Source organism: Oncorhynchus tshawytscha, linkage group LG16 (genome assembly GCF_018296145.1).
Source record: "Oncorhynchus tshawytscha isolate Ot180627B linkage group LG16, Otsh_v2.0, whole genome shotgun sequence".
In the NCBI taxonomy this organism is placed as follows: Eukaryota; Metazoa; Chordata; class Actinopteri; order Salmoniformes; family Salmonidae; genus Oncorhynchus; species Oncorhynchus tshawytscha.
In genome coordinates, this window is record NC_056444.1 from 74,874,798 (window position 1) to 74,900,922 (window position 26,125).

The 26,125-nt window shown below is 44.1% G+C and overlaps 1 protein-coding gene across 1 annotated transcript in view; it reads left to right on the forward strand.

The window, feature by feature from the left end:
- LOC112215232 (low-density lipoprotein receptor-related protein 1-like) overlaps positions 1 to 26,125 on the forward strand; it is a 253,940-nt gene that overhangs the window by 101,118 nt on the left and 126,697 nt on the right. Inside the window, exons 4-21 of the mRNA XM_042299627.1 lie at positions 1,986 to 2,105; positions 2,278 to 2,406; positions 3,099 to 3,205; positions 3,979 to 4,132; positions 9,528 to 9,690; positions 11,121 to 11,343; positions 11,430 to 11,622; positions 11,946 to 12,095; positions 12,407 to 12,643; positions 12,909 to 13,089; positions 13,340 to 13,562; positions 13,850 to 14,039; positions 16,078 to 16,200; positions 16,474 to 16,614; positions 17,992 to 18,117; positions 18,822 to 18,938; positions 21,908 to 21,988; positions 22,424 to 22,591. Of these exons, the coding sequence (XP_042155561.1) occupies positions 1,986 to 2,105; positions 2,278 to 2,406; positions 3,099 to 3,205; positions 3,979 to 4,132; positions 9,528 to 9,690; positions 11,121 to 11,343; positions 11,430 to 11,622; positions 11,946 to 12,095; positions 12,407 to 12,643; positions 12,909 to 13,089; positions 13,340 to 13,562; positions 13,850 to 14,039; positions 16,078 to 16,200; positions 16,474 to 16,614; positions 17,992 to 18,117; positions 18,822 to 18,938; positions 21,908 to 21,988; positions 22,424 to 22,591 (2,826 nt within the window). The remainder of the gene's footprint in view (positions 1 to 1,985; positions 2,106 to 2,277; positions 2,407 to 3,098; positions 3,206 to 3,978; positions 4,133 to 9,527; positions 9,691 to 11,120; positions 11,344 to 11,429; positions 11,623 to 11,945; positions 12,096 to 12,406; positions 12,644 to 12,908; positions 13,090 to 13,339; positions 13,563 to 13,849; positions 14,040 to 16,077; positions 16,201 to 16,473; positions 16,615 to 17,991; positions 18,118 to 18,821; positions 18,939 to 21,907; positions 21,989 to 22,423; positions 22,592 to 26,125) is intronic.

Consider the following 26,125-nt stretch of genomic DNA (forward strand, 5'->3'; position numbering starts at 1 on the left):
CTCCCCCTCTTATACACTGCTGCTACTCTCTGTTTATTATCTATGCATAGTCACTTTATCCCTACCTACATGTACATATTACCACAATTACCTTGACTAACCTGTACCCCGCAACATTGACTCTGTACCGGTACCCCGTGTATTTAGCCTCGTTATTGTTATGTTATTGTTATGTTATTACTGCTACTCTTTAATTATTTGTTATTCTTAACTCTTACTTTTAATTATTTTTTTCGGGGGGGATTCTTAAAACTGCATTGTTGGTTAAGGGCTTGTAAGTAAGCATTTCACTGTAAGGTCTACCTACACCTGTTGTATTCAGTGCATGTGACAAATAACATTTGATTTGATTTGATATAAATCCTTGATTGCTGATGCTATGTATTGGCCATTGAGAGGCTTAGAAGCCACCGGTCGGCCATATTGGTACTCCCCAGTAGGAGCAGTCGTCCATAGGAATGAATGGAATTGTACTGTATCTCAACTAAATGTTTCAAGGAAATGTATTTAAGTATTGTTTTGTTGTAGTGGAGACAGCAACATTAGTAATCTCTAAAATGTTTTTTGTTAAATTATATATAGATTTTTTTATGTTGTTTTTATTAGAGGTCGACCAAATATGATTTTTCAACACCGATGCCGATTATTGGAGGACCAAAAAAAGCCGATACCGATTAATCGGACAATTTTTTTACGTTTATTTGTAATAATGACAATGACCACAATTCTGAATGAACACTTATTTTAACTTAATATAATACATCAATAAAATCAATTTAGCCTCAAATAAATAATGAAACATGTTCAATTTGGTTTAAATAATGCAAAAACAAATTGTTGGAGAAGAAAGTAAAAGTGCAATATGTGCCATGTAAGAAAGCTAACGTTTAAGTTCTTTGCTCAGAACATGAGAACATATGAAAGCTGGTGGTTAATTTTAACATGAGTCTTCAATATTCCCAGGTAAGAAGTTTTAGGTTGTAGTTATTATAGGAATTATAGGACTATTTCTCTCTATACCATTAGTATTTCATATACCTTTGACTATTGGATGTTCTTATTGGCACTTTAGTATTGCCAGTGTAACAGTATAGCTTCCGTCCCTCTCCTCGATCCTACCTGAGCTCGAACCAGGAACACATCGACAACAGCTACCCACAAAGCAGCATTACCCATGCAGAGCAATGGGAACAAATAAGTGTCAGAGCGAGTGACATTTGAAACGCTATTAGCGCGCACCCCGCTAACTAGCTAGCCATTTCACATCGGTTACACCAGCCTCATCTCTGGAGTTGATAGGCTTGAAGTCATAAACAGCGCAATGCTTGACACACAACGAAGAACTGCTGGCAAAATGCACGAAAGTGCTGTTTGAATGAATGTTTACGCGCCTGCTTCTGCCTAACACGGCACAGTCAGATACTTAGATACTTGTATGCTTGTACACGATAGATAATATCTAGTAATATCATCAACCATGTGTAGTTAACTAGTGATTATGATTGATTGTTTTTTATAAGATAAGTTTAATGCTAGCTAGCAACTTACCTTGGCTTACTGCATTCGCGTAACAGGCAGTCAGTCTCCTTGTGGAGTGCAACGAGAGAGAGGCAGGTCATTATTGCGTTGGAAAAGTGAACTGTAAGGTTGCAAGATTGGATCCCCCGAGCTGACATGGTGAAAATCTGTCGTTCTGCCCCTGAACAAGGTAGTTAACCCACCGTTCCTAGGCCATCATTGAAAATAAGAATGTGTTCTTAACTGACTTGCCTAGTTAAATAAAGGTATAAAAAAATAAAATTTAAAAAATTGGCAAATCGGCGCCCAAAAATACAGATTTCCGATTGTTATGAAAACTTGAAATCGGCCCTAATTAATCGCCCATTCCGATTAATCGGTCGACCTCTAGTGTGAACCATGGCGTTTGCTGCCAATCAGGTTTCATTCCATGTGTTTCATGTGATTGTGATCTCACTCTGTGGTAGAGCTTGGACCAGACTGTGCCACCCATGGCTGCAAGGGCAACTGCTCAGTAACACACCAAGGGCCCAAGTGTTACTGCAAAATTGGCTATGAAGTCAGCCAGGATGGAAAGACATGCAAAGGTATGACTCCTGAGTCCTGGACATGTACATGAAGTTACAGTAAACATATGACAACAGTCCCATGTCTGACCAGTGACTGACTGACTGACTGACTGACAGACTGACTGATGGACTTACGGACTGACTGACTGATGAACTGACTATACTGACATTGCCCTGCCTGAATCCTCAGATTTCAACGAGTGCAGTGTGTACGGGACATGCAGTCAGACGTGCTCCAACAACGAGGGCTCCTACACCTGCAGCTGTGTGGAGGGCTACCTACTGCAGCCAGACAACCGCTCCTGCAAGGCCAAGAACGGTGAGACACACACACACGCACGCACACACACACACACACACACACACACACACACACACACACACACACACACACACACACACACACACACACACACACACACACACACACACACACACACACACACACAGAAACAAACAAACAAACAAACATCAACATACTGTACAGACGTGTAGTCTACACTTGTCATAGACTAAAGCTAGACCAAGTAATAACTGTCAGTTGATTTGTTTTGTTTTGGTCCTGTCATGCTGTGTTATTATTGGAGGAATGAAATTTGTACGGCGTGACACTCTCTAATGCTGTTACAATTGAATTTACAAGGAAGAGAGGTCAGAGCTATGTGACCTTTCTTCCCCTCTCCTATTATCCCTCTCCTCTCACCATCTTCCCTCTCGACCTCTCCTTTTATCCCTCTCCTCTCACCATCATCCCTCTCCTCTCACCATTATCCCTCTCCTCTCACCATCATCCCTCTCCTCTCACCATTATCCCTCTTCTCTCACCATCTTCCCTCTCGACCTCTCCTTCTTTCTCTTCCCTTTTCCCTCCCTCCCCTTTCTCTCTCTCTCTCTCTCTCTCTCTCTCTCTCTCTCTCTCGCCTCCCTCCCTCCCCTTTCTCTCTCTCTCTCTCTTGCCTCCCTTTCTCCCCTCCCTTCCTCTCTCTCTTCTTCCTCTCCTCCCTCTTTCAGATCCTGTGGAACAGCTGCCGGTGCTGCTGATCGCTAACCTCAATGACATCCGCTGTACGTCTCTGAGTGGCATGCCCACCCGCCTCCCGGCCATCAGCACCAAGAAGGTTAGAGCTCTTTTGGATTTCCTTATTATACTCACTGGACTCTAACCACACACTCACACGTACTACACTGACACACACGAACACACACACATACACACACACACACACACACACACACACACACACACACAGGGACACACACACATGCATATTGACGCCACACACAGCGATGAACATTCCTTCACACTCTTCACATACACTACTGCTACTCTCTGTTTATTATCTATGCATAGTCACTTTATCCCTACCTACATGTACATATTACCTCAATTACCTTGACTAACCTGTACCCCGCAACATTGACTCTGTACCGGTACCCCCTGTATTTGGCCTCGTTATTGTTATGTTATTGCGTTACTATTTTTCCTTTAGTTTATTCAGCACATTTTTTTTTTCTTTTTCAATGCTCTGCATTGTTGGTTAAGGGCTTGTAAGTCAGCATTTCACTGTAATTTCACTACACCTGTTGTATTTGCCACATGTGAAAAATACAATTGGATTTGATTTTAACAAAATTTAATCTAACTATCCACTCACCATATCCCTAGCTATCCCTATCCCTATCCCTATGCCTAGCTATCCCTATCCCTATCCCTAACCGTAACCCCTACACCTGTACCAAGTTGGAAATAAGAGTTTTATAATGCTGATTATCTCTTATCCTCTGGGATTTGTACTTTTTAACTGTAAATTGAAACTGTTGTGAAGCATTTTTGGGTCTTTGAAAAGCGCTATATAAAACCCAAGCTATTATTATTATTGTTGAAAAACAGACCACTGCCATGGACTTCAACTACGCCCAGGAGACGGTGTGTTGGATCGATGTGGGCGACTCGTCCGCCAACACCCACCTGAAGTGTGCCTCCATCCCTGAGCTGAAGACTGTCAACGACATCAGGATAATTAACATCTCACTCAGCCTGCACCGTGAGTGGAGAACACACACACACACACACACACACACACAGCTTTCACCGTGACCGTGAGTAGAGAACACACACACACACACACACACACACAGCTTTCACCGTGACCGTGAGTAGAGAACACACACACACACACACACACACACACACACACACACACACACAGCTTTCAACGTGACCGTGAGTAGAGAACACACACACACACACACACACACACACACACACACACACACAGCTTTCACCGTGACCGTGAGTAGAGAACACACGCACAGCCTTCAATGTGAATAGAGAACACACACACACACACACACAGCTTTCACCGTTACCGTGAGTAAAGAACACACGCACAGCCTTCAATGTGAGTAGAGAACACACACACACACACACACACACACACACACAGCTTTCACCGTTACCGTGAGTAAAGAACACACGCACAGCCTTCAATGTGAGTAGAGAACACACACACACACACACACACACACACACACACACACACAGCTTTCACCGTTACCGTGAGTAAAGAACACACGCACAGCCTTCAATGTGAGTAGAGAACACACACAACACACACACACACACACACACACACACACACACACACACAGTTTGTCTACTGTTGTATTTGAGCTACTGCCTGTGTCTTCTGTCTGTGTTGGCCATTTGTCTTACATTGTTTGTTTTTTAATCCCCCGTCCCCACAGGAGGCCTTTTTCCTCTTGCCAGGCCCTCATTGTAAATAAGAATTTGTTCTAAGTTGTCTAGCCTGGTAAAATAAGAGCGGGGCAGGCCTTTTATTTTGAATCTCTGTAGACCAGGGGAATGGGGACACATCAGGCCCAGATGTCTCTGCCCTAGCCGGGTCTCCCACATGTCTGTGCTATTGTGCCATTGGTGTGACAATGACCATAGGAAGACAGCACAAACAGATCTGGGAACAGGCTATCTCTGTGCCACTGTGGAATAGCCCTGTAGCAGCATGGTTTAACATTGTTCAGTCATCCAACCTGGGGTTTGTCTTTGGAAGTGGCCAAACCTACCATGGGACTCACGAAAAATGTCATTTTAAGTCACAGAACCCTGGGACAGGCTATCATTAAGCAATAAGGCCATTGTGGGTGTGGGATATGGCCAATATCCCACAGCTAAGGGCTGCTCTTAGGCACGACAGGGTGGGATGGGATAGGCTACCTACAGGAGGGTAGGATGGGACAGGCTGACAATAGGTGGTTGGGATGGGACAGGCTAACTACAGGAGGGTAGGATGGGACAGGCTAACAATAGGTGGTTGGGATGGGACAGGCTAACTACAGGAGGGTAGGATGGGACAGGCTACCTATAGGTGGTTGGGATGGGACAGGCTAACTATAGGTGGTTGGGATGGGACAGGCTAACTACAGGAGGGTAGGATGGGACAGGCTAACTATAGGTGGTTGGGATGGGACAGGCTAACTATAGGTGGTTGGGATGGGACAGGCTAACTACAGGATGGTAGGATGGGACAGGCTACCTATAGGTGGTTGGCATGGGACAGGCTACCTATAGGTGGTTGGGATGGGACAGGCAAACTACAAGGGGGGTGGGATGGGACAGGCTACCTACAAGTGGGTGGGATGGAACAGGCTAACTATAGGTGGTTGGGATGGGACAGGCAAACTACAAGGGGGGTGGGATGGGACAGGCAAACTATAGGGGGTGGAATGGAACAGGCAAACTCCTGGGGGGTGGAATGGGACAGGCTACCTACAGGGGGGTGGGATGGGACAGGCTAGGGCTCTCTGTGGAACTGCCCCTCCACACTCCCTACCCAACCGCCTTCTCGCAGATAGACTCTCATTGTCAGAGACTAGCCCTTGCTCGGGTAGTCAGCTGGAAGAAACCAAGAGGGTTGAACCACAGCCTCCAAAATAACACTATTAGCATTTAATTCAAACCCAGCTATTTTTCCTAATTCTGCTGTCAATCTTCTCAGCCAGCCATCCAGCCAGTGAGTCTGGCAGCCAGTCAGTCAGCTAGCTATTCAGCCAGTCAGCCAGAGAGTCAGGCAGTCAGTCAGTGCTCAGACAGAGCGAGTGTGTGTTGTCAGTCTTTCCCATGGACAAGTGTTACCCTTTCTACACTACCATACAGATTCCAACTGTATTTTGCTGGGCTGTCTCTGATGAACCTTGTCATTTTAAGCACGGTTCCAGCAACTATGGCGGATACATAACCTGCACCGCCTGGCTTAGCTTGGCTTAGCTTGGTTCGGCTTGGCTCAACTCAGTTGTGTGAAAAGGGTATATGAATGAGGCAGGGTTGTTAGTCAGGGTTGGGGCATGTCAGGTCACCATGCAGGCTGTGGGTTGGTGGAGAGGGTTCATCTCTTTCTCTCCCACTGGGTGGGCTGGGCTAATGGGCTGTGTTTGGGTCAGTTCAGCGCCAATATTTTTTCTGTCTGTCTCGCTGTCTCTCTCCTTCTCTCCCTCTCCTCTCCCCTCCCCTCTTTCTCTCAAAGTATGTCACTCCATTCAAGTGGTGGACAACCCTTTAGACTAGCCAATGTAACACCATGACAGGAACTCCTAAATTACAATGCGGCTCTTGTTTAGTCTGCTCTCTCTCTCTCGCTCTCTCTGTCTCTCTTGCTAACACTCTGTCTCTCTCTCTGTCTCTCACTCTAATTCTCTCTCGCTCTCTCTCTCTAACTCTCTCTCTCACTTTAATTCTCTCTCTAACTCTCTCTCTTTCACTTTAATTCTCTCTCACTCTCTCTCTCTGTCTCTCTCTCTCTCTCTTTCTCTCTCTCTCTCTCTCTCTCTCTCTCTCTCTCTCTCTCTCTCTCTCTCTCTCTCTCAATTCAAGGGGCTTCATTGGCATGGGAAACATGTGTTAACATTGCCAAAACTAGTGAGGTAGAAAATATACAAAAGTGAAATAAACAATAAAAATGAACAGTAAACATTACAGATACAGAAGTTTTAAAACAATAAAGACATTACAAATGTCATATTATGTATATATACAGTGTTGTAACGATGTACAAATGGTTAAGGGTACACAAGGGAAAATAAATAAGCATAAATATGGGTCGTATTTACAATGGTGTTTGTTCTTCACTGGTTGCCCTTTTCTTGTGGCAACAGGTCACACATCTTGCTGCTGTGATTGCCATTGTGGTATTTAACCCAGTAGATATGGGAGTTTATCAAAATTGGGTTTGTTTTCAAATTCTTTGTGGATCTGTGTAATCTGAGGGAAATATGTGTCTCTAATATGGTCATACATTGGGGAGGAGGTTAGGAAGTGCAGCTCAGTTTCCACCTCATTTTGTGGGCAGTGAGCACAAAGCCTGTCTTCTCTTGAGAGCCATGTCTGCCTACGGCGGCCTTTCTCAATAGCAAGGCTATGCTCACTGAGTCTGTACATAGTCAAAGCTTTCCTTACGTTTGGGTCAGTCACAGTGGTCAGGTATTCTGCCACTGTGTACTCTCTGTTTAGGGCCAAATAGCATTTTTGCTCTGTTTGCTCTGTTTTTTTGTTAATTATTTCCAATGTGTCAAGTAATTATCTTTTTGTTTTCTCATGATTTGGTTGGGTCAAATTGTGTTGCTAATTGTGTTGCCTTCTCTCTCTAACTCTCTTGCTCTCATCTCAATTCTATTCAATTCAATTTAAGGGCTTTATTGGCATGAGAAACATATGTTAACATTGCCAAAGCAAGCGAAGTAGATAATAATTAACGGTAAACATTACACTCACAAAAGTTCCAAAATAATAAAAACATCTCTCTGCCTGTATCACCCACATACTAACAGTGCCTTGAGAAAGTATTCACCACCCTTGGCATTTTGCCTATTTTGTTGCCTTACAACATGGAATTAAAATATATTTTGAGGGGCTTGTATCATTTCATTTACACAACATGCCACTACCACTTAGAAGATGCTAAATATTTTTTATTTAATATTTTTAAACAAACTAGAATAAAATTTAAAAAAAAAACAGAAAACTTGAGCGTGCTATTCACCCTCCAAAGTCAATACTTTGTAGAGCCACCTTTTGTAGCACATATAAGCTTGGCACATCTAGCCACTGGGATTTTTGCCCATTCTTCAAGGCAAAACTGATCCAGCTCCTTCAAGTTGGATGGGTTCCGCTGGTGTACAGCAATCTTTAAGTCATACCACAGATTCTCAATTGGATTGAGGTCTGGGCTTTGACTAGGCCATTCCAAGACATTTAAATGTTTCCCCTTAAACCACTTGAGTGTTGCTTTAGCAGTGTGCTTAGTGTCAATGTTCTGATGGAAGGTGAACCTCCGTCCCAGTCTCAAATCTTTGGAAGTATTTAGCGCCATCCATGATTCCTTCAATTCTGACCAGTTTTCCAGTCCCTGCCGATGAAAAACATCCTCACAGCATCATGCTGCCACCACCATTCTTCACTGGTGTTCTTGGGGTGATGAGAGTTGTTGGATTTGTGCCAGACATAGCATTTTCCTTGATGGCCAAAAGGTACATTTTAGTCTCATCTGACCAGAGTACCATCTTCCATATGTTTTGGGAGTTCCACACATGCCTTTTGGCAAACACGAAACGTGTTTGCTTATTTTTTTATTTAAGTTATGGCTTTTTTCTGGCCACTCCTCCGTAAAGCTCAGCTCTGTGGAGTGTACGGCTTAAAGTGGTCCTATAGACAGATACTCCAATCTCCGCTGTGGATCTTTGCAGCTCCTTTGGGGTTATCTTTGGTCTCTTTGTTGACTCTCTGATTAATGTCCTCCTTGCCTGGTCCGTGATTTTTGGTGGGCGGCCCTCTCTTGGCAGGTTTGTTGTGGTGCCATATTCTTTCAATTTTTTAATAATGGATTTAATGGTGCTCCGTGGGATGTTCAAAGTTTCTTGTATTTTTTTATAACCCAACCCTGATCTGTACTTCTCCACAACTTTGTCCCTGACCTGTTTGGAGAGCTCATTGGTATTCATGGTGCTGCTTGCTTGGTGGTACCCCTTGCTTAGTGGTATTGCAGACTCTGGGGCCTTTCAGAACAGGTGTATATATACCCTGAGATCATGTGACACTTAGATTGCACACATGTGGACTTTATTCAATTAATTATGTGACTTCTGAAGGTAATTGGTTGCACCAGATCTTAATTAGGGGCTTCATAGCAAAGGGAGTGCATACATATGCACGCACCACTTTTCCTGTTTTTTAAAAAAGAATAATTTTGAAACAAGTAAAAAAAAAAATATTTAATTTCACCAATTTTGAATATTTGGTGTATGTCCATTACATGAAATCCAAATAAAAATCTATTTAAATTACAGGTTGTAATGCAACAAAATAGGAAAATGCCAAAGGGGGTGAATACTTTTGCAAGGCACTGTAACCCCTTTTCTGTATCCCACCAGATGTGGAGCAGATGGCTATTGACTGGCTGACAGGAAACTTCTACTTTGAGGACAACGTGGACGATCGTATATTTGTGTGCAATGTCGACGGCCAGACGTGTGTCACTCTGCTGGATCAGGAGCTCTACAACCCTAAAGGCATCGCCCTGGACCCCCTCATGGGGTGAGCACTACCCCGATAACAACCCCAGAGACCCCTAAGAAGTGCCCTGAGATGCTTTCTTGTGTACTTCCCCTTGGTCCTTCTGGTCAGGTGACTGCCCACCCAGACCTTAGTCAGTCAGGTGACTGCCCACCCAGCCCTTAGTCAGTCAGGTGACTGCCCACCCAGCTCTTAGTCAGTCAGATGACTGCCCACCCAGCCCTTAGTCAATCAGGTGACTGCCCACCCAGCTCTTAGTCAGTCAGGTGACTGCCCACCCAGCCATTAGTCAGTCAGGTGACTGCCCACCCAGCCCTTAGTCAGTCAGAACACTTCCTCCTCTAAGACATACACACACATGCAACATGCATGATCACTTACCCTTGTTGATGCTGGCACGTCAAAATGGTTTGGGGCATCTTGAATGTGAGGGGTCAAATATAAATTGAAGAAGTACATTATAATGCGGTCAGTCCTCCTTTTCCTCAATTTAATATCCCCACACACTCCTCTACCTCCCTTCGCTCCTCTACCTCCCTTCGCTCCTCTATCTCCCTTCGCTCCTCTACCTCCCTTCGCTCCTCAACCTCCCTTTGCTCCTCTACCTCCCTTCGCTCCTCTACCTCCCTTTCCTCTACCTCCCTTTGCTCCTCTACCTCCCTTCACTCCTCTACCTCCCCTCTCTCCTCTCTCTCCGTTTGCTCCTCTACCTCCCTTCGCTCCTCTACCTCCCTTCGCTCCTCTAACTCCCCTCGCTCCTCTACCCCCTTTGCTCCTCTACCTCCCTTTGCTTTTCTACCTCCCTTCGCTCCTCTACCTCCCTTCGCTCCTCTACCTCCCTTCACTCCTCTACCTCCCCTCGCTCCTCTACCTCCCATCACTCCTCTACCTCCCATTGCTCCTCTACCTCCCCTTGCTCCTCTACCTCCCATCGCTCCTCTACCTCCCTTCACTCCTCTACCTCCCTTCACTCCTCTACCTCCCATCGCTCCTCTACCTCCCATCGCTCCTCTACCTCCCCTCTCTCCTCTACATCCCATTGCTCCTCTACCTCCCCTTGCTCCTCAACCACCCTTTGCTCCTCTACCTCCCCTTGCTCCTCTACCTCCCCTTGCTCCTCTACCTCCCTTCGCTCCTCTACCTCCCCTTGCTCCTCTACCTCCCTTCGCCCCTCTACCTCCCCTTGCTCCTCTACCTCCCCTTGCTCCTCTACCTCCCATTGCTCCTCTACCTTCCCCTTGCTCCTCTACCTCCCCATCGCTCCTCTACCTCCCCTCGGTCCTCTACCTCCCTTCGCTCCTCTACCTCCCCTTGCTCCTCTACCTCCCTTCGCTCCTCTACCTCCCATCGCTCCTTTACCTCCCTTCGCTCCTCTACCTCCCCTTGCTCCTCTACCTTCCCCTTGCTCCTCTACCTCCCCTCGCTCCTCTACCTCCCCTCGCTCCCTACAGGAAGGTATTCTTCACGGACTATGGTCAAACTCCCAAGGTGGAGCGTTGTGACATGGACGGTCAGAACCGGACCAAGCTGGTGGATAGTAAGATCGTGTTCCCCCACGGTATCACCCTGGACCTGGTCAACAGGCTGGTTTACTGGGCTGATGCCTACCTGGACTACGTAGAGGTGGTGGACTACGAAGGCAAGAACAGACACACCATCATACAGGGCCTGCTGGTGAGGACACACACACGCACATACACACATACACAATACACATACAGACACCAACTCGGACTGTGTTTCTGTTGTTAATCTGTTAGATTGAACACCTTTATGGGCTGACGGTGTTTGAGAACTACCTGTACGCCACCAACTCAGACGAAGGCAACCTAAACCCCGCTAAAACCAGTGTGATCCGGATCAACCGTTTCAACTCCTCTGACTACACAGTGGTTACCAGGGTGGACCGCGGCGCTGCCCTGCACGTGTACCATCAGAGACGCCAACCCCCAGGTAAGTTCACACCCACAAACCCCCATGCATGTATCCAGAACAGCCGCTGTAGGAATTGGACAATCTTTGCCATGAAGTTTGGAACCGAGTGTGCACAAGTTTTTGTTCCAGCCCTGCACGTGTACCACCAGACACGCCAACCTCCATCTAGGTACAGGCCTAGGGCAGCAAAATTATGGTACCGTTTTCCTGAAATCCTGGTTGGAGGAGTCCAGAAGAGTATCTATCTGTCTGTATCTAGTTGTAGCCATGTTGGTGCCTAGTGCTGAACATTCACTTCTGACCACTGCCCCTTGACCCCTCTCTTGTCCGCTGGTGCCCAGTGAGAGAGAAGAGTCATGCGTGTGCCCCGGACCAGTTTAAGAAGCCAGGAGGCTGCTCAGACCTCTGTCTGCTGGGGAACAGCCACAAGACCTGGACCTGCCGCTGTCGCTCTGGATTCAGCCTGGGCAGTGATGGGAAGTCCTGCAAGAGTGAGTACTTTCTAACTTTTAATTGAATTGAATTGAATTGAATGCCATACACTGAGCATAGCATGGAAATCACACACAACAGCACATCTCAGCTCAGCATTGAACTCCATACAGAACAGACCTGCAATTTATGTAGTAGCAATATGAGTTGAATATAATTTCTCGAAGCAAAAAAATGTACCATTTATATAACCACAACATACTCTTTGGACAGAAAAGGTCTCGTTGTTGTGTTTCTCCAATCTTGTAACTAACCGTTCAGCGATGTTCCCATGACAATGATGGAATGTTTTCTGATATTCCCTCTGCAGAACCTGAACACGAGTTGTTCCTGGTGTACGGTAAGGGCCGCCCTGGCATCATCCGTGGCATGGACATGAATGCCAAGGTCCCAGACGAGTACATGATCCCCATTGAGAACCTGATGAACCCGAGGGCGCTGGACTTCCACGCAGAGAGCGAATTCGTCTACTTCGCTGACGCCGTGAGTTATATAATTGGACGGCAGAAGATCGACGGCACCGAGAGAGACACCATCCTGAAGGATGGTGAGGACTGATCTGGTACCATAGTGTTTCACATGAAATGCATTACAACAACCCTCTGTTCCACCCTATTACAAAATCAAATCGCAATTCATATAGAACTGTGATGCGTATAGAATCACGAGATGTATCAGATAGCTACCTAGGAATTGTGATACAAAGGTCCCTGCCAATACCAAGCCCTAGTAGAAAGTCACTCTCGCTCTCTCCCTTTCTCTATCCCTTCCTCTATCCTTCTGTCCCTTCCTCCCTTCTTTCCTTCCCTCAGGCATCCACACCGTGGAGGGGATAGCGGTAGACTGGATGGCAGGTAACCTATACTGGACAGACGATGGGCCCATGAAGACCATCAGTGTGGCCAGGTTGGAGAAGGCCTCTCAGACACGCAAGACCCTCATTGAGGGCAAGATGACCCACCCTCGTGCCATCGTCGTGGACCCCCAGCACGGGTCAGACATTATGCCCTCCTTATGTTCTATTGCTATAGTATCCATCTCAAACAGAGACATCACCCTATGAGAATGTATTGTAATATTTCTGTACATTTCCCAAAATCCTAGGTTTTCCAGAAATGCTGGTTGGAGGATTCCTGGGGGAACACTTTTTGGGGGATTTCTGGAAAACCTGTGAATTTCAGGAAAGTTATTTGAAGTTTGCAAACGTAGTAATGCTCTAACAGAACGTGTGATTGTGTTCCAGGTGGATGTACTGGACAGACTGGGAGGAGGACCCCAAGAAGACTAACCGAGGGAAGATCAAGAAGGCGTGGATGGACGGTTCGCATGACCAGGTCCTGCTGACCAGTAAGACAGTGCTGTGGCCCAACGGCCTGAGTCTGGACATCCCGCAGGGTGTCCTGTACTGGGTGGATGCATACTACGACCGCATCGAGATGGTTTACCTCAACACCACAGAGCGCAAGGTCAGTTAGACTACTTACTAAGCCTAGACCTAACCCTAATGATCACACATGTACAAATCTCCCCACCAGAGACTGAGGTTCAATCCCCACATCCACACTCCTACTGTTTCTCCCACCTGCCTATATCCCATCTGATTGCCAAACTGTCGAAATCAAGTGTCAGCGAATACTCCCAAAATACTCCCAAAATGTATATATAAAAAAGAGGCTTCTATGCTTTTGACTTTCACCATGACCAGGGGTCATGATCTGTGTTGTATGATAATTTTCTCTCTCTCATTGGTCAGATGGTGTATGAGGGAAGTGAGCTGAACCACGCCTTCGGCCTGTGTCACTACAAGCACTTCCTGTTTTGGAACGAGTACCGTGGCGGCAGCATCTTCAAACTGGACACCACCACCAGCACTGTCACGCTGCTCCGAAATGAACGACCACCCCTCTTCGAGATCCGCGTGTATGACGCTCACCAGCAGCAAGGTACCTTTAATGGAAAGTACTATATAGATTATGCTAGGTAACTCTATATAGATAACACTAGGTAACACTAGGTAACACTATATGGGTGACACTAGGTAACACTATATGGGTGACACTAGGTAACACTATATGGGTGACACTAGGTAACACTATATGGGTGACACTAGGTAACACTAGGTAACACTATATGGGTGACACTAGGTAACACTATATGGGTGACACCAGGTAACACTATATGGGTGACACTAGGTAACACTATATGGGTGACACTAGGTAACACTATATGGGTGACACTAGGTAACACTATATGGGTGACACTAGGTAACACTATATGGGTGACACTAGGTAACACTAGGTAACACTATATGGGTGACACTAGGTAACACTATATGGGTGACACCAGGTAACACTATATGGGTGACACTAGGTAACACTATATGGGTGACACTAGGTAACACTATATGGGTGACACTAGGTAACACTATATGGGGGACACTAGGTAACACTATATGCGTGACACTAGGTAACACTATATGGGTGACACTAGGTAACACTAGGTAACACTATATGGGTGACACTAGGTAACACTATATGGGTAACACTAGGTAACACTATATGGGTGACACTAGGTAACACTATATGGGTGACACCAGGTAACACTATATGGGTGACACTAGGTAACACTATATGGGTGACACTAGGTAACACTATATGGGTGACACCAGGTAACACTATATGGGTGACACTAGGTAACACTATATGGGTGACACTAGGTAACACTAGGTAACACTATATGGGTGACACTAGGTAACACTATATGGGTAACACTAGGTAACACTATATGGGTGACACTAGGTAACACTATATGGGTAACACTAGGTAACACTATATGGGTGACACTAGGTAACTCTATATGGGTGACACTAGGTAACACTATATGGGTAACACTTTATGGGTGACACTAGGTAACACCAGGTAACACTATATGGGTGACACTAGGTAACACTCTATGGGTAACACTAGGTAACACTATATGGGTGACACTAGGTAACACTAGGTAACACTATATGGGTGACACTAGGAAACACTATATGGGTAACACTAGGTAACACTATATGGGTGACACTAGGTAACACTATATGGGTAACACTAGGTAACACTATATGGGTGACACTAGGTAACACTATATGGGTAACACTAGGTAACACTATATGGGTGACACTAGGTAACTCTATATGGGTGACACTAGGTAACACTATATGGGTAACACTAGGTAACACTATATGGGTGACACTAGGTAACTCTATATGGGTGACACTAGGTAACACTATATGGGTAACACTAGGTAACACTATATGGGTAACACTTTATGGGTGACACTAGGTAACACTAGGTAACACTATATGGGTGACACTAGGTAACGCTCTATGGGTAACACTAGGTAACACTATATGGGTGACACTAGGTAACACTATATGGGTGACACTAGGTAACACTATATGGGTGACACTAGGTAACACTATATGGGTGACACTAGGTAACACTATATGGGTGACACTAGGTAACACTAGGCAACCCTATATGGGTGACACTAGGTAACATTATATGGGTGACACTAGGTAACACTACATGGGTGACACAAGGTAACACCAGGTAACACTATATGGGTGACACTAGGCGACACTAGGTAACACCATATGAGTGACACTAGGTAACACTATATGGGTGACACTAGGTAACACTATATGGGTGACACTAGGTAACACTATATGGGTGACACTGGGTAACACTATATGGGTGACACTAGGTAACACTATACAAGACAGTGAACAAGCAAGTCATAAAGTGTCATCATAACACATGCCAAAACTTCTTGTCAAATTTCGTAAAAGGTTATAATGTGTCAGTGATTTAGCTAGCCTAGATGTGAATGAATGAATGCATGAATAAATGAATACTTTAATGGCCCAAATAGGAAATGAGCTTGGTAACAATGCTAACGGCCCTGTCTGCCTGTCTTCTGTTGGTGTTTCAATAGGCACCAACCTGTGTCGTGTGAAAAACGGTGGCTGCAGCAGTCTGTGTCTGGCTATCCCTGATGGCAGGTCCTGTGGCTGTGCTGATGACCAGATACTGGATGACGACAATGTCACCTGTAAAGGTATGCATTGGGATGGTCTCAATTAGAATATGTTAAAATATTATTTTAAGTTGATCTGGGATGCTGTATGGAATGTCCATGTTTAAGCTGGTGAGTGGAGAAACGAATGTCTCAGACCTGCTTTCTTCAGCTGAATTGGTTCTAATAGCCCTCATAAGTAGATAAATGCATCCCATATTTCCCAAATATGAACAGCTGACATTAAGAGACATTGCTCTACTAGAGTGTCCCTAACAGTCTTCTCCTTTCCTCACTCTCTCTCTCTCTCCCTAGCCAACCCCACCTACATCCCTCCTCCTCAGTGTCAGCCCGGAGAGTTTGCCTGTAAGAACAACCGCTGTATCCAGGAGCGATGGAAGTGTGATGGTGACAACGACTGTTTGGACAACAGCGACGAGGCGCCTGAGCTCTGCCGTGAGTAGTGTCACGCCGCCACTCCTTCGCCGTGGTTACTGAGCAACACACACACACAACAACAACAGCAACAACAATAACAACAATGCATGACATGCACAGTTAAGAATCATGAGCTGAGTAGGAGCAGCAGCAGAGCATGAGCTTTGTTTAAAGCTGATCCAGCACTAATACGGCCTCTTCTTTGAAACATGCGTCAATTGAATATTAAATATCTATTGACTGTTAAATAGGCCCATAGTTTCTCCATCTAACTCTCTCTTCATGCGACAATTAGTAAAACTAGGATTTCTCTGTGTATACATGAAAGTCCCACTTCCAGTGCATGACAGAGCAGTCGGAGCAGCAGAACCTCCATCATCCTAAAACATAATGTGCTTATAGATGTGTAATGTCAGCTTTATGAACTTACAGTTATTGAAAATCCCCTTATATTAGGCCAGTTATAGGAGACTCCTTTGTGACACAGTCCCTCTTGTAGAGATACTGTAAAAACATGTTCTAATTCTATTGATCTTACATTCTAATTCTAATGTTCTAATTCTAAAGATCTTACGTTCTAATTCTAATGTTCTAATTCTATTGATCTTACATTCTAATTCTAATGTTCTAATTCTATTGATCTAACATTTTAATTCTAATGTTTTAATTATATTGAACTTTAACTCTAATTCTAATGTTATAATTTATTGAGCTTACATTCTTATTCTAATGTTCTAATTCTATTGATCTAACATTCTAATTGTAATGTTCTAATTCTATTGATCTAACATTCTAATTCTAATGTTCTAATTCTAAACATCTTACATTCTAATTCTAATGTTGTAATTCTATTGATCTAACATTCTAATTCTAATGTTCTAATTCTATTGATCTAACATTCTAATTCTAATGTTCTAATTCTATTGATCTAACATTCTAATTCTAATGTTCTAATTCTATTGATTTAACATTCTAATCCTAATGTTCTAATTGTATTGATCTAACATTCTATTTCTAATGTTCTAATTGTATTGATCTTACCTTCTAATTCTAATGTTGTAATTCTATTGATCTAACATTCTAATTCTAATGTTCTAATTCTAAACATCTTACATTCTAATTCTAATGTTCTAATTCTATTGATCTTACATTCTAATTCTAATGTTCTAATTCTATTGATCTTACATTTGAATTCTGTTGATCTTACATTCTTATTCTATTGATCTTACATTCTAATTCTATTGATCTTACATTCTAATTCTGTTGATCTTACATTCTAATTCTAACATTCTAATTCTATTGATCTTACATGCTTATTCTAATGTTTTAATTCTATTGATCTTACATTCTAATTCTAACATTCTAATCCTACTGTCTTTCTTTTCTCTCCTCCAGACCTGCACACGTGTCCATCGGACCGGTTCAAGTGCCAGAATAACCGTTGTATCCCCCTGCGCTGGCTCTGTGACGGGGACAATGACTGTGGAAACGATGAGGATGAGTCCAATACCACCTGCTCAGGTACACAAAATTAACATAATGTGTCATTTAGCCCATTGAACACAAAAACTATGGTCAGATGCCTACTTCACCCGTATTTTCTATTATTTTTGCACAAAACAGTGTGTAGTTCCAGTAGTTAGCTACACGGTAAAACAGTAGTGTATAGTTCCAGTAGTTAGCTACACCGCTACATGGTAAAACAGTAGTGTGTAGTTCCAGTAGTTAGCTACACCGCTACATGGTAAAACAGTAGTGTGTAGTTCCAGTAGTTAGCTACACCGCTACATGGTAAAACAGTAGTGTGTAGTTCCAGTAGTTAGCTACACCGCTACATGGTAAAACAGTAGTGTGTAGTTCCAGTAGTTAGCTACACCGCTACATGGTAAAACAGTAGTGTGTAGTTCCTGTAGTTAGCTACACCGCTACATTGTAAAACAGTAGTGTGTAGTTCCTGTAGTTAGCTACACCGCTACATGGTAAAACAGTAGTGTGTAGTTCCTGTAGTTAGCTACACCGCTACATGGCAAAAAAGTCATTAACTACTGGAAACACTACCAATATTGGAATTTTAACTACCACCAAGCTACTGCAAATTGTAGTTACATTATTAGTTGAACTGCATGTAGTTAACTACTCCTCAACACTACACACACACACACACACACACACACACACACCTTTCCCATCTCTCTATAATGCTATTATCTTCCACCCCTTTCAAGCTCGTACGTGCCCACCCAACCAGTATGCGTGTGCCAGTGGGCGCTGCATCCCCACTTCCTGGACATGTGACCTGGATGATGACTGTGGGGACCGTTCTGACGAGCCGGACTCTTGTGGTGGGTCCTTATCTCATCACACATCACCTCTGTAGCATTCTATATTGTGCTCGGTTGGTGTTTCGTTGTAAATTCATCTCACTATACCTGAAGCCTGATCACCAGATGTATTTATGCTTTAGCCCAGTGGTACTCATTGTGCGACCGCAGGAACTCTTGCTGCTCGCTGTGATTTTCCATTCATAATACATAGCAATGATACAATTTCAATTCAATGTGTTTAATGCTGGCCTGAATCATTTCATTGAATTTGTCAATTGTTCCCTGGACGGCAGATAGATAGCAGTATAGCGCAGCTGTTAAACAGAAAGGCCAAAATAAAACGTTTGCCAAAATAGAATGCAACTGTTCAGCTACAGCGACCGATACATATCAGTTTGCTACTAGCTAATTTTACAGTCTGGTCGACATGGGACGATTTATTGTAAAAAATAAAAATAAATCTATTGACAATGAAAACGAGGGGGAAAAGCTGGAGAACAACGTGACAGCTATGAACAAACAACCACTGGAGAACATCTTGACAGCTATGAACAAACAACCACTGGAGAACATCTTGACAGCTATGAACAAACAACCACTGGAGAACATCTTGACAGCTATGAACAAACAACCACTGGAGAACATCTTGACAGCTATGAACAAACAACCACTGGAGAACATCTTGACAGCTATGAACAAACAACCACTGGAGAACATCGTGACAGCTATGAACAAACAACCACTGGAGAACATCGTGACAGCTATGAACAAACAACCACTGGAGAACATCTTGACAGCTATGAACAAACAACCACTGGAGAACCAAGAAAAACAGGAAGATGGCGGCAGGGAAATGCAGCTAGATAATGTAGCAAACATGGTTCTGGTGGCTAGAGAAGGATACGGTCAATTCAAGAAGAACACAGAAAGTTCCAAGAGAAATGGACAGACAAGTATTTTTTGGTACTGCGTGATGGGACAAGCTCACTTTGTTTTATTTGCCAGAAGGCAGTCAATTGTTTTTAACGAGCAAATTTAGAGCGACATTTCCAGTCACACCATGTCCACTTTGACAAAACATACCCGCCACAAAGCAAAATCAGAAACAACCAAATAAAGCAACTCAAAGGACAGCTCAAAGGACAACAACAAATGATAGACAGATCTAGCACTGTTGCAGAGAAAACAACAGAGGCAACATACGAGATTGCATGGATACTTGCGTGAAACAAGGCCTTCACAGACCGAAGATTGTCAAATAATGTTTTTTGGCCTCAGCCGAAATATTGTATGCTATTTTAAAACCTCTACGGGATCGGTGACCCCCCCATGGGACAGTTGAGCTAACGTGCACTAATGTGATTAGCATGAGGTTATAAGCAACAAGAACATTTCCCAGGACATAGACATATCTGATATGGGCAGAACGCTTAGATTCTTGTTAATCTAACTGCACTATCCAATTTACAGTAGCTATTACAGTGAAACAATACCATGCTATTGTTTGAGGAGAGTGCACAGTTATGAACTTGAAAATGTGTCAATAAACCAATTAGGCACATTTGGGCAGACTTGATACAACATTTTGAACAGAAATGCAATAGTTCATTGGATCAGTCTAAAACGTTGCACATACACTGCTGACATCTAGTGGCCAACATCTAAATTGCGCCTAAACTGGAATAATACATTGTGGCCTTTCTCTAGCAATTGAAAGATTATTTAAAAAATACAACTTTACCAGATCTAATGTGATATTCTCCTACATTAATTTCACATTTACACAAAATTCAAAAATGTTTCCTTTCAAATAGTATCAAGAATATGCATATCCTTGCTTCATCCTTGCTTGCTGAGCTCCAGGCAGTTAGATTTGCGTATGTCATTTAAGGCCAAAATGGAAAAAAAGGGTCCGATCCTAAAGCAAATTAAGGGACTACAACTCTCAGACTCGACCATAACAAGACTCATAGAAGACATTGACGAGGACATCAGTAAGCAACTGATTACTGTCATATCCGTGTTTCAGTATTCCGCTTGATGAATGCACTGATGTACTACTATAAGTGACATTGCCCAATTATGTGTTTTGGTCTGTTACCCTCAAAACGAGACATTCATAGAGGACATTTTATGTTTACCGACCCTTCAGGGACAAACATGAGAGGACATTCTGAAAGCCCTTGTTACATTTTTTGCTGATAATAATATTGACTGGGCAAATCTGGCATTCGTGTGCACTGACGGCGCCCCAAACATGTGAGTGAAGGAGAAGGGACTCAAAGGCCTGATAAGAAAGAGATGTTTTTCCCTTTCTTACGTTTTATTGTATCATTCATCAGGAAGCACTTGTGGCTAAACTCAGACTGTGACTTACAGAATGTGATGCTGCAAGTCGTGCGCGTGGTGAACATTATAATTGGGAGGGAACTGAATCACGGCAATTCTGCGAGTTATTGGAGGAATACCAAACAGAATACGACGACTTGATATTTCACAATGAGGTGAGATGGCTGTCTCGTGGCAGAGTTTTGGAAAGATTACTCTCTCTCCTCCATCAAATCTGTGAATTTGTTGCAAGCAAGGGGAGAGAGGAGCCAGAGCTGGATGATCCACAGTGGATATTAAGGCTGTTTTAACAGACATCACCTGCCACCTGAACCCGGTGAATCTCCAGCTCCAAGGGAAAGTTAAAACTCCGGGAAAATGCTGCGTGTGGTCACAGCATTTCAAAATAAAATCGCTGCACTGTTCATACCTGACAGACAGTTTGTTAATTTCCTAAAACTCAGAGCAGTCACCACATTCAACCCAGACATACTACAACATTTTAGCTATGATGCATTTGTGCGTGTGTTGGAAAACCCCGTTTGGGGTTTTAGACACTTCCATTACTTAGTTTCAAGTGGGCCAAGAGAGGTCTGTTTGTTGCTCATGATGGTGTTTCTAGGACGCCATTTTGAAAGGTTCCCTCTCTCCTCCCCCAGCCTACCCCACCTGCTTCCCCCTCACCCAGTTCACCTGTGCCAACGGACGTTGCATCAACGTCAACTGGCGCTGTGATAACGGTGAGCATTATTTATTTATATATTTTATTTAACTAGGCATTATGTCTCCTTCAAGTATTGTAAGTATTACCATTCCTAAGCATTTATAACCTGTATACGAGTGTATTAAGCATGTATAAGCGTTTATAATGGATTATTCATGAAAGTTCTTAATAAATGCTACCTGTGTGTGTGTGCGCCTGCCTTGTCTGTCTCTCTCTGTCTCTCTGTCTCTCTCTCTCTCTCTTTCTCATTCTATCTCTCTCTCTCTTTCTGTCTCCCTCTCACTCTCTCTCTCTGTCTGTCTGTCTCTCTCTCTCTGTCTCTCTCTGTGACTTTCTCTCTCTCTCTCTCTCTCTCTCTCTCTCTCTCTCTCTCTCTCTCTCTCTCTCTCTCTCTCTCTCTCTCTCTCTCTCTCTCTCCCTCTCCCTCTCTCTCTCTCGTGTGTGTGTTCAGACAACGACTGTGGTGACAACAGTGATGAGGCTGGCTGCAGCCACTCCTGCTCCAGTGTTCAGTTTAAGTGTAACAGCGGCCGCTGCATCCCTGAGTACTGGACCTGTGACGGGGACAATGACTGTGGAGACTACAGCGATGAGACCCACGCCAACTGTACCAACCAGGGTGAGCGCTGATACTGGTACTGCCGCTGCACTGTGCCTGACCCTGGCTTCCATCACCTCAGAGCGGATGTTCGTGATCTAAAAAGAATATGGACTAGTATTGTTCTTTACTGTGCCACCCGTATGGCGCTGATGGAGAGCACCATACTCTCCTTTATAGTACACACGGCAGGACGTTGAGCTCATTCATGATTCTCCCAGTCTGCGTTGCAGATGGTATTGCTCTTCATATGAAGGAGGGTATACAGTATATTTGTCCTTTTTTAGTATACTAGTATACTATCACCACATTAAATGCCTGTATCATATGTCAGGTTGTGTATATGTCATTCCACAAACTGCTGGAGTTTGTAGAATGAATGTTTGTTAGAATTTTGAAAGGCTCAGTGTTCTGCTGGCTATGCTTTCTGTAATGTCTGCATGTCTCAGCCTGCCCCATCGCCCCAGGACATCACTTTAAACTAATCCTTAATGTTGCTGCTCTCAGGGATATGTTTATGCTTTGCGGTTAGCTGAGCTTTCAGACAGATCTCAAACAAAACTCTTTAGTATGGCTTGCTGAAATCATGCAGTTGCATTGTTTAATTTGATAGCTGGTCACATCCAACTTCCCTTCATTTTAGATACTGAAAAGAAAGTGAAAAGAAAGTGAAGTCAGCTGAAGTCTAAACAATGGCTGGAGTTGAAAGAGCTGGCCAGGGGTGGTAAAGGCTGGAGTTGAAAGAGCTGGCCAGGGGTAGTAAAGGCTGGAGTTGAAAGAGCTGGTGTTAGAGGGATAGTTCACTTGTTTGACATTTTAGCCAGAGGTGTTGGGAGGTAAGCAGTGTCTCTGGTTAGGCGGTGAGGGGCTTGGTAATGACTAACCGGTAATGAATCTGTAATGACTAACCAGTAATGACTAGGTAATGACTAACTGTTCATGTCTAACTGGTAATGACTGTGATGACTAATGGGTAATGACTCTAATGACTAACCGGTATTGATTATGTAATGACTAACTGACTAGGGAATGAATAACGGTTAATGAATAATGGTTAATGAATAATGGATAATGGCTTGGTAATGACTAGATAATGACTAACCGGTAATGACCAACCGGTAATGACTAACAGGTATTGACTAACCGGTCATGACTAACTGGCAATGACTCGTTAATGGCCAACCAGCAATGACTAACCGGTAATTGCTCGGTAATGACCAACCGGTAATGACTAACAGGTAATGACTAACCAGTCATGACTGACTGGCAATGACTCGGTAATGGCCAACAAGCAATGACTAACCGGTAATGACTAACTGGTAATGACTAACTGATAATGACTCGGTAATGACCAACCGGTAATGACTAACCGGTGACGACTTACTGGTAATGACTAACCGGTAATGACTAACTGATAATGACTTAGTGGTAATGACATACCAGTAATGACTAACTGGTAATGCCTAACCGGTAATGACTAACTGGCAATTACTTACCAGGAATGACTAACTGGTAGTGACTAACCGGTAATGACTAACTGGTAATGACTAACTGGTAATGACTAACCGGTAATGACTGCTGTGAGGCTGTGGCGGAGTTCAGAGGAGGCCAGGCAGAGCTTCCAAAGCCCCCCCCTCTCTCTCTCTCTCTCTCTCTCTGACTCTAACTCTCACTCACACACACACACTCTTTAACTCGCTCTTTAACTGTCTCTCTCTAACTCGCTCTATCTCTCTGTCTCTCTCTGTCTCTGTCTCTCTCTCTCTCTCTGTCTCTCTCTGTCTCTCTCTCTCTCTCTCTGTCTCTCTCTCTCTCTCTCTCGCTCGCACTCTTTCTAACACTCTCTCTCTTTTTTTCTTCAGCACAGTTTTGATTTGAGATATGAGTTAATTGCTCAGACATTGGCCGTATGTGTGTTTGTGTGTTTGTGTGCACGTGTGTGTGCTCATGCATATGTCTGTCTATGAATCCAGCACGAAGCAATGAGACCAGCATGGACTCCTGGCCAACTGAGAGATCTGTGCTTAGTATGAGTGTGTGTGTGTGTGTGTGTGTGTGTGTGTGTGTGTGTGTGTGTGTGTGTGTGTGTGTGTGTGTGTGTGTGGGTGCGTGTGCGAACCCTCTGGAAGTCATTAGTAAGGGAAGAAAAGCAATACTATTGCCTTCCACAGTTCCCTTCTCTCATATATTGTGTCCTATGTCAACTACTGACCCATCTATGCCAACTACTGACCTGTCTATGTCAACTACTGACCCATCTATGTCAACTACTGACCTGTCTATGTCAACTACTGACCCATCTATGCCAACTGCTGACCCATCTATGCCAACTACTGACCTGTCTATGTCAACTACTGACCCATCTATGTCAACTACTGACCTGTCTATGTCAACTACTGACCCATCTATGTCAACTACTGACCCATCTATGCCAACTACTGACCTGTCTATGTCAACTACTGACCCATCTATGTCAACTACTGACCTGTCTATGTCAACTACTGACCCATCTATGTCAACTACTGACCTGTCTATGTCAACTACTGACCCATCTATGCCAACTACTGACCTGTCTATGTCAACTACTGACCCATCTATGTCAACTGCTGACCCATCTATGCCAACTGCTGACCCATCTATGCCAACTGCTGACCCATCTATATCAACTACTGGCCCATCTATGCCAACTGCTGACCCATCTATGCCAACTGCTGACCCATCTATACCAACTGCTGACCCATCTATGTCAACTACTGGCCCATCTATGCCAACTACTGACCCATCTATGTCAACTGCTGACCCTTCTATGCCAACTACTGACTCTTCTATGCCAACTACTGACCCATCTATGTCAACTACTGACCCTTCTATGCCAACTACTGACCCATCTATGCCAACTACTGACCCGTCTATGCCAACTGCTGACCCATCTATATCAACTACTGGCCCATCTATGCCAACTGCTGACCCATCTATGCCAACTGCAGACCCATCTATGCCAACTGCTGACCCATCTATGTCAACTACTGGCCCATCTATGCCAACTACTGACCCATCTATGTCAACTGCTGACCCTTCTATGCCAACTACTGACTCTTCTATGCCAACTACTGACCCATCTATGTCAACTACTGACCCTTCTATGCCAACTACTGACCCATCTATGTCAACTGCTGACCCATCTATGTCAACTACTGACCCATCTATGTCAAATACTGACCCATCTATGCCAACTACTGACCCTTCTATGCCAACTACTGACCCTTCTATGCCAAATACTGACCCTTCTATGCCAAATACTGACCCATCTATGCCAACTGCTGACCCTTCTATGCCAACTACTGACCCTTCTATGCCAACTACTGACCCTTCTATGCCAACTGCTGACCCATCTATGCAACTACTGACCCTTCTATACCAACTACTGACCCATCTATGCCAACTGCTGACCCATCTATGCCAACTGCTGACCCTTCTATGCCAACTACTGACCCATCTATGCCAAATACTGACCCTTCTATGCCAACTGCTGACCCTTCTATGCCAACTACTGAC